General features: G+C 58.2%; 1 protein-coding gene across 1 annotated transcript; it reads right to left on the reverse strand.

The window, feature by feature from the left end:
• Positions 1 to 7,176: 7,176 nt before the first annotated feature.
• Positions 7,177 to 7,778, reverse strand: LOC103600807 (chromosome unknown open reading frame, human C17orf82; the record flags this gene model as incomplete). Its single annotated transcript, XM_008585142.1, is given in 3 exon segments — positions 7,177 to 7,380; positions 7,382 to 7,479; positions 7,568 to 7,778. Coding segments are annotated over 3 exon segments (513 nt in total), but the record flags the coding sequence as incomplete, so codon positions are not given.
• Positions 7,779 to 8,753: the final 975 nt, after the last annotated feature.

An 8,753-nucleotide genomic window follows, 5' to 3' on the forward strand; every position in this document is an offset into this window, starting at 1 on the left:
CAAGGGGGGACTCAAATCCCTCTTACTTCAGGGGAAAGACCAGTGAGCTCTGGGGGAAGGGGACGCCTGAACCAAAGAAAAGGCTGGTGACATAGCAATCCTAGCTTCACATTCCCTTTCCCTAGGCTGATCTTTCACTTTTTCCTGCTTGTAGAACCTTCTCCTTTCCCCCACCCCCCACCCCTGCCTCGGTTTTTCTGCCTGTGAATGGGGAAGAGAGGAAACTATCCCTCGGCCCTGGCTCAGGGCCTGATGGAAGCCAAAGAGGTGGTGCCTTTGTGTGATGGTGGAGGGGACTTCTGAGCCTCTGAAGTGGTGCCCCTGGGACCCAGGCCAGACTCTGGTCCCCAACTGCAAGCATGGCACCTGGAGAGGGAACATATTAATTAAATCAGATGGGCCCTGTGGGGGGGAGCCCTGGGAAAGGTAAGTTTCCACCAGTGGGGGTGGGGGTGTGGAAGTATGGAACACAGGGCGCTGTCCAGGGAGACAGGTGCCTAGGGAGCCCTGGGCATTTAGGAAGTCCATGTACAGGGCCAGGGGAGGGATCCTGAGGACAAGCCACACTGATGCCACAAACCAGTCTAAGGCTCAGGCTCAGCCAAGAGCAGGCCCAGCCTTGCCATGAGGAAAGGTAAGATCAGCATGCCGCCCGCTGCTCTCATGAAGATGGCACTGTGCAGGACACAGTGAGGGGCTGGGGGACACTGTCAGGGGCAGAGGAGCATCAAACACAGTCTGTTCCAGGTAGGAGGAAGGGCACAGCTGCTTGTGGTAAAGCACTTTGGCCCCTTAAGCCTCACAACAATTTGGGGGGGCTAGGAGGGGAGAGTTCTCATCCCCATTTCCCTGGTGAGAAAACTGCTCTGATCAGAGAAGTAAAGCCACTTGCCCAAGGGGACCCAGCTGGGAGGCAGCAGAGCCAGTCTGGAAGTCAGGTCCTTCTGACCCCACAGCCAAGCTCTCTCCACTCTGCCCCTGGGAAACTGAGCTGGGGAAAGAACTGAAAACCACCCCCAGCAGAGAGCCAGCTGGGCTTCGGGTCCATCACAGGCTTTGATCTGCTGATTAACCCTGCAGTGGTGGCTTAGGAGATGGGCCATGGTGGGGTGGGAGGGCGTGGGGGTGGTGACGTGACCCCGGAGAGGGCATGACCATGAGCTGGCTCAGGAGAGGCTGGACAGTCGCAGGCCCTGCCCACACCAATGTGGCCAGACAAGCTGCAGGTCTGGGACTTGGGGTTCCAGGGAGGCCCTCTAAAGAGCCAGTTCCTCTCCTCCCCATCCGAGCCCCAGGCCTTTAGGTCTCCCAGCCACCTCACCCTCCTGCACCTACCCTCAGGGCCTTCCTTGCAAGCTGCTTACCCAGAGCCAAGTTCACACCTTTTCCTAAGCCACAAATGGTGTCCCCTTCCCCACATACTCCAATATTCTGCCCCCGGGCCTTTGGGATTCTTCCTCCATCTTTCCAGGCCACCTCTTCCACGAAGTCTTCCTCATCTCTTGCCAACATTCTCATATGCGCATGGAGCATCTCCTCTGTGCTAGAAGCCTGTCCCTCACCCAAATCTCTGACCCAATGAGCTGGTGCCACCAGAGAGAGACATACCAGAACTTTGGGAGCCCAGGATCGGAGGGAGGAGGAGCCAGATGAGGCATGATGAAGAAGAGGACATTTTTTGACCTGAACTGCGGAAAATAATGAGGCATTTAGGGAGGCAGGCAGGGGGGTGTGCTCTGGGGGAAGGTTGGATGGAACAGATAGGAACCGCCCAGGCTCAGCTCCTCCTTCTGGGTCAGCTGTCCTATATGAGGGATCAGAGCACACAGACCTTTGCCCATTCCCCGCCCCCCACCGCAGGTGGAGACGGGGGCAGCCACATTCCTCTCGCCCTTTGCAAAGTAGACATGAGTATCTCAGACGTAAGGAAACTTGAGTCTCAAGGGATCGAAGCCACAGAACTATTTGGACCCAGGTCTCTCTGGCTGCACAAAGGCCATGCTCTTATTCACTTCCCTTGGTGTTACTGCCTGGCAGCAGGACCTAGCTGCGGAGGGGGTGAGCAGAGGCACAGTGGAGAGCAGGCCGGATCCCCGGGAGGCGGCGGGAAACCCGACCCGCAGCAGGCCCGCGGCAGGGCGTGAGGGCTCCAGGCCTGATCCCAACCCCGGACTCCGGGTCTGACGACTCCAGATCCCCACCTAGTGGTAGGAGGGAGCCGCCGCCCGCATGGCCCAGGCAGCTCACAGGCGACACTGATCCAGCCAGGTCACCGGCAAGCCAGGCTCCAGCAAGAAACGTGCCTCCCCTGCCTCGCTTCCCGGGAGAGGCGGAGCCCGATCGCGCGCGTGCGCACTGCGCTTGCTGCTCTCGGGCCTTCTCTGCGGCGGCTCGGTCGCCAGCGGTGCTCCGTGCAGACACCCCAACCCCTGCCGTCGCTTAGTCTAAACCCCCAGATTTAGGCCAGAATCCTAGGGCTTAGGGACTCGGCAGCCTGTCAGCCCAGAAAGCAGGGTCCCATTGGCCTGTGCCTGGCTTCCAGGGCAGGAGGGGTCACCCCCTCTGGCTCAACCCCGGCCTGGGCTGAGAGGAATTTGTCCCACTCCCAAATGGTCCCCAGGTCCCCATCCTCAGTCTCCTTTAGGCTCCTCCGAAGAGGCGGGGCCTCGTCAGGAGGGGCAGGAAAGCAGCATTCACTGCGCCAGTCTCCGTGCCCGGCTGTTAGAAACAGCATCCCGCTTAATTCTCACCCACCCCCAGCACCAAGGTACCCATCTCCACTTTGAAGAAGTGGTGGGGACGGGTAACGTAACCCGCTCAAGGTCACACATTCATTGACTGCTAACACAGAACAATGTGCAGAAGGGAGAAGGCTGAGGAGAAGCTTCCTGATGATACCAGAAGATGAGCCAATGGGTAGGAAGAGCATTCCAGGCCCAGAGAAGAGCAAGTGAGTGTGAGAATGCCCTGAGGCCAAGTCAGCAAGATGAACCAGAGCTGGGCAGGTGGACCGTGGGATGGGGTCTGAGGTGGGAAGATGAGTAGGTGGGACTTACACAGGTCCCACTGCCAGACTGAGGAGTCTGGTCTTGACCCCAAGAGCATGGGAAGCCTTGGAGGGCTTTAAATAGGGCAGTGAACTCAGCTCAGCTCAGAAAAGTCCTTTGCCACACAGGAGAGATCAGAGGACAGACATACCAGGAGGCTCCCCAAGGGTCCCAGATAGAGATGCTTGCCCTGGCCTTGGGAAACAAGGTTGTTGCTCTAGAAGCTGGAGGGTACAGACCCCCTAGGGAACAGAGAATCACCCTGCAGAGCTGGAGAGCAGGGCTGGAGGGCTTGGAGTGCCTGGTGTGTATGGCCTGGAAGCTTTTCCTGCAGAGGCAAGTCCTCAGGCAAGACACATACACTCCTTGGGTCTCAGTTCCTCAGGAGACAGAGGAGGCCCCATTGGCTGGACCGAGGCCCTCTGCCCTCAGGAGCTCTCTACAGCAGACTCCAAGTGGATGTGGAGCAGAGGCTTCTGGTCCAGGGCCTGGAGGGAGGGTATCCTGGAGGAACCAGATGTGGACCTGGCTTCTGGAGGGTTCGGTTCATTCATTCAGCAAATGCTTTCTGCGCTTCTGCCATGTGTTAAGCAGTTTTAGGTGTGGGGACCCAGCAATGAGCGAAACAGGCACCAGCTCCCACCTTGAGGGAGCCAGTGATCTTATAGGAGACAGAGACAGAGACGTTAAACATATCCCCTCCAAGAGGAGACATGGCAGTGGATAGGGGTGAGATGGGAAAGGGCTTAGCTCCAGCAAACTGGGGACAGCAGGGAGCCTCAGAGCTTCAGAGCCTCAGAGAGGCTGGAGAGCTGGTAACTGTCCTGGTCTCTCCAGGCAAAATCACCCCCACCCAGCATCTTCATGTGGGCATGTCTCTGTGTGTGTGCATGTGCATGTGTTTGTGTGGTGGGTGCATGGGTAAGCATCTATGAGTGTATCTGTGTGCATGTGTCTACTTGTGTGTTCTGAGTGCTTTGTATGTGCACATCTCTGTGTCTGGCCATATGCCTGTCTATGTGTGTATGGTTGTGAGTTGCCTCTGTGTGTGTGTGTGTGTGTGTCTGTATATGTGAATATTTGCGTGTCTTTGTGGGTGGGTGTTGGTTTGCCTATGTATAGGTCTTCATGTGGGTGTACACATGTGTGTCTGTGGAGGGATCTGTGTATGGGGATCTGTGGGGTGGTGGCTGGGGGTGTGACCAACTGGGTGACTTGCTAAAGGGTTTTCCAGAATGGGGAATATCCGGGGCTGGCCCATGGTTCATGCGGGAGAGTTCGGTGCTGATAATACCAAGGCCACGGGTTCGGGTCCCTACATAGGGATGGCCGGTTAGCTCACTTGGGAGAGCGTGGTGCTGACAACACCAAGTCAAGGGTTAAGTTCCCCTTACTGGTCTTCTTTAAAAAAAAAAAGAATGGGGAATATCCGTATTAAGATGACTATTACAGGACTCTTTGTGAGAGGCCAAAGCTGGAAGGGTGGACAGCCCTTCTGAGAGGAGAATAAGAGCCAAAGTTGGGGCAGGATGAAGGAACTGACCATCTAGTCCAGAGCTAAATGAAACCAGTCCCACAGCCCACCACAAGGGCTGGGCCAAATGGCCAAAGAGACTCTGGGGCCCAGCACTGTAGAGCAGGAACTCTCAGGGGTCCAGGAGAAAGCACAGGCTTAGGGTCAGCTAGTCATTGGCATGACCTCGTGGTCTGCTTCTTAGCAGCCCTATGACCTTGGGTAGATCTAGGCCTTGGTTTTCACCTCTGTAAAATGGAGATGATTATACCATCTGCCCAGTGCTGAGGATTAGGTAAGAAAATTCATGTGCGGTGTTAGGTGTGCAGTGTTAGAAATGCAGTGAGTGTTTCACAGCTCCTGCCAGGCTGAGGAGCAGGAGCCGTGGGGCCAGAGGACATCTTTTTCTCTTTGGTAGGGAAATAAATAATCGTGAGAACCTGAGCCATGCCCTGAGCTAAGCACAGGACAGGCACTATCTCAAGTAATCCATCATGTCCCCTGCCCTCAGCAGAGGTCCCTGGCTGGCCCACATGGCCGCCCTTCCCCTGGTCTCCTGGCCGTGGGCTCTGAGACAAGCTGCTTCTCCCACGGACACACCTCCTGGCCAGGACATCCGGGGCTTGGCATCTGCTGCAGGGGGCGCCGGCCCAGCCCCTTTGCCCTTTCCCAGCAGCAAGGCTGACTCTCATCCATCATCACTTCATCAGCTAAAGTTTCCATGGGATTGTGAAAGAGCTATGTCCTTTATTTACTGGGTGGCCTTGGGCACCTCACTTCCTTTCTGTGAACCTGTGTCATCATCTGTGAAGTGGGGATTCATAATCTCTACGCTGCCAGTGAGAGTTCAGTGGGAGCCCTTCTGAGAAAGTGCGGTCAACACCACAAAGCCTTCCACTCAGAAAAGGAATCCGCCTGCTGGCTATCCTAGATACGGGCCTGAATGTCCTCCATTAGTATCCCCTTCTCTCTTTGGAGAGAAGTCACACACAGTCAGTCAACAAACTGTGGTGAGGGGCACTAAAGCCACCTCCCCGACCCCACCAGTCTGTGCCTCCCCAAAAGCAGCATGCCCGAGGTGGAAGGCAAAGCAGTGGTGACAGCCACATCCCACAGGGAGTGGAGGCAGCTGGAGCCAGCTGGTTCCCTGGGGGTTTCAAGACCTGGAATGCAATTTCCTAATTGGGAATTAGTCCAGGCCACCAGCCCTGCCCCCATCCCCCAAATCTTAGCAACAACAGCCAAGGTCTCCAAGGTCTGTGAGTGACCCCACCTATCCCTCAGGCTCAGGTTCCTTGGGCATTACATGGGAGCATCGTTCTTGCCTCTCCTCTAGAATAGTCGAGGCTGGAGGTCACTGGAAACCAAGCCAAGATCAACTGGCCATTCACAGATCAATTTTATTTTAGTCCAAGCCACTTGCTTCGCAGATGAGGATTCTGGGGCCCAGAGAAGGAAGTCACATTGTCCAAGCTCTCACAGCTAGAGACAGAGTTCCCTCTTGTACCTATCCCCTGTCCAGTTTCCCTACCAAGCAGCTGCTTCAGTCACAGATGGGCATGTAGATAATTATTAAATTACCAAAGGTTTGGTCCTAGTCTCTGTTATACTTTGAAACGGAAAAGAGCTGAGAGCCTGGGGCAGGGAAGACACCTGGCTGGGGTCACACAACAAGCTGGTGGCCTTTGCACTGGAAATGACCCTAGACTGGTGTTAACTGGGCTGCTTTCTAGCTGTGTGCCCTTAGGAAAAGTGTGTAAGGTTAATCTCCAAGGGTGCCAGAGCTCCTCTGGGGACATTAAGGGTCTGCTGGAATCAGGCTTCCAAACGCCGCCCCCTACTCCAATCCATCTACTCCAAGGGATATGTGGGGGGCCTCACATATCCCCCTACCCCCATTCAAACCTGACTGAGAACCATGGTGGTTTTTAATCCGGAGTAGAGGTTCTCAGGCTGACTGACCCCTGTGCCCTCCGCATTCCCCACCACCTTCCTCTGGAATAAGTCAGACCCAAAGCCTCCCCTGGACTCTGGCACACGGGACCTAGGGAGACAGGACACCAGGTAAGCAGCTCCCAGGGCCCATCCTGCACGTCCCCGCGCTCGACCCTGAAGACCTGGGTGGGGCTGGTGAGGAGGTGAAGGTAGGAGCCGAGGCGGACCTCTCCGCAGGAGGAGCCCTGAGTCCCGGCCGATCCGGGAGCTGCCTCAACTTCCCACTCCCCCCGCCACCCGCCACCCCAAGCCGGCACCGTCGGGTGGGTCCCTCGCTCCCGCAGACCAGAGCAGTTCGTCCGGCTCCTCGGATCCCAAGTCCCGCTTCTGAGCGGCCGAGTCAGACTGCCTCCCAGACCCGAGAGGGATCGCGAGGGTCAGTGTTTGCAGCCGGGCGTCGCATGTCTGGGCGTTGGCACTGCCGGGCGACCCCGAAGAGGAGAGAAGGCCCTGCCGGGGCTTCGGGCCCTCCGGTCCATGTCAGCAGCCCCCGGCCAGAGCCCCTCGATCCTCAGCTGCCTGTGCCGATCTCTCGGCCTGGATCTATGTCAGTCCGTGGCTCTGTCTCCGTGCCCATCACTGTGGGTCCCTCTGTCCACCTCCGGCTCTAGCCCGCGCGGACTATCCGGCCGCTGCCCGGCCCCTGGCTTGGAGCGCCATCTCGTGGCCACGTGAGGAGTTGCCACTGCCCGCGGGATGGGCGAGCTCCGCCTTCACTCCAGGCCTGGAGGGGCGGGCGGTGCCAGGAGGTGGGGCCGGGAAGAGCGGCGGCCGTCTGCTCGGACCTGGTGCTTCGGGAGTGGGTTCGGGGTCTCCGGCCCCACCGAATGAAGGGGAGCACATCTGCACCTCCAGAGAGCCCAAAAGGAACTCCAGGGGCAAAACAGTCCCAGGCCCACTCGGACAGAGGCACCAACCCATTCACTGAAGGGTGACCCAAAGGCGACCCCGGGAGAGTGCCCAGGGGGGACCAGGAGCTCGGGCTCCCTCCCCTTTGCCCCAGTCCCCAAGCGTGCAAGGGTCTGTCTCCCGTCTGCCACTGCCCGGTCCCTAGAGCACGGAGCGCTCGGCCCCTGGGCGGACCCTGCCTGTCCGGCTGGAGCCCGAACTTTGAGGCCAAGGACAGCGAAGGAGGAGGAGGACGCGGGGTTAGGCTTCGGGTCCTTCCCGGAGCAGAGGAAGACAGGCTCAGAGTGAGAACCTCGGTCCCTCAAGGGGCCGTCCTACACCCGGGAAGTGGGGGGTCGGGGCCTCGAGCCGGGGCGCTGACGTGGGGCGTCCTGGGGAGCGCCAGGCTGAAGGCGCCCGCCGGCCCGAGAGGTGCCCTGCGTGGGAGTTTGCGGTGCTCTGGGCGGCAGGAGCCGGTTCTGCGCCATCTCCGCGGCGGCGGCGGGCGAGAGGGGAAGGAATGGCTTGAGGGCTCGGAAGACTCCGATTAACCGAGGGAGAAATGTGGTCCCTAGGCCTCGGGATCCAAGCGGCGAGGGCGCTAGGGGCCTCGCGGAGTCCCCACAGCCACACCGCAGTCTCCTGTGAATCACTCAGTCCCACACCGACACGCACCGTCCCTCTCAGACTCCACACTCCCGACACACAGGGTCCCACAGCGACGTGCTAGGTCACCAACAGGCCTCAGCGACCCCTGGGTCCCTATCACCCCAACACACGCCCTCCTCACACGTCCCCTGGGCTGGCAGCTTCTGCCGTCCAGGGCCCCTAGTGCCAGGCCCTGAAGGGTTAAGGAGGCCTTGGGGCACCGGAGCGGCGGGTACGCGGGGCGCCTGGGCTAATTGGCGACCCCGGGACAATGAGGGCTGGGAGGCCGGGGCTGGGGGTGAGGGACTTAATTGGGCCTGGGAGTGGCCTGGCCTTTGTCTGGAACGTTCCCGCAGCCGCACTCAGGCTCGCAGCTGGGGCTCCCGCAGTCGCTCACCCCGCANGAGTTTACTTAGATCGATGAGCTCAGCCTGATGAGTTTTCTTAGATTGATGAGCTCTGTCTCATGAGTTTACTTAGATCGATGTGTTTGGTCTGATGAGTTTTCTTAGATCGAAGTGCTTGGTCTGATGAGTTTACTTAGATCGACGGGCTTGATATGAGGAGTTTATTTAGATCCATTCGCTTGCTCTGATGAGGATATTTAGATCGATGAGCTTGGTCTGATGAGTTAACTTAGATAGATGAGCTTGGTCTGATGA

The sequence above is a fragment of the Galeopterus variegatus genome, unplaced genomic scaffold (genome assembly GCF_000696425.1).
Source record: "Galeopterus variegatus unplaced genomic scaffold, G_variegatus-3.0.2 Scaffold3470, whole genome shotgun sequence".
In the NCBI taxonomy this organism is placed as follows: Eukaryota; Metazoa; Chordata; class Mammalia; order Dermoptera; family Cynocephalidae; genus Galeopterus; species Galeopterus variegatus.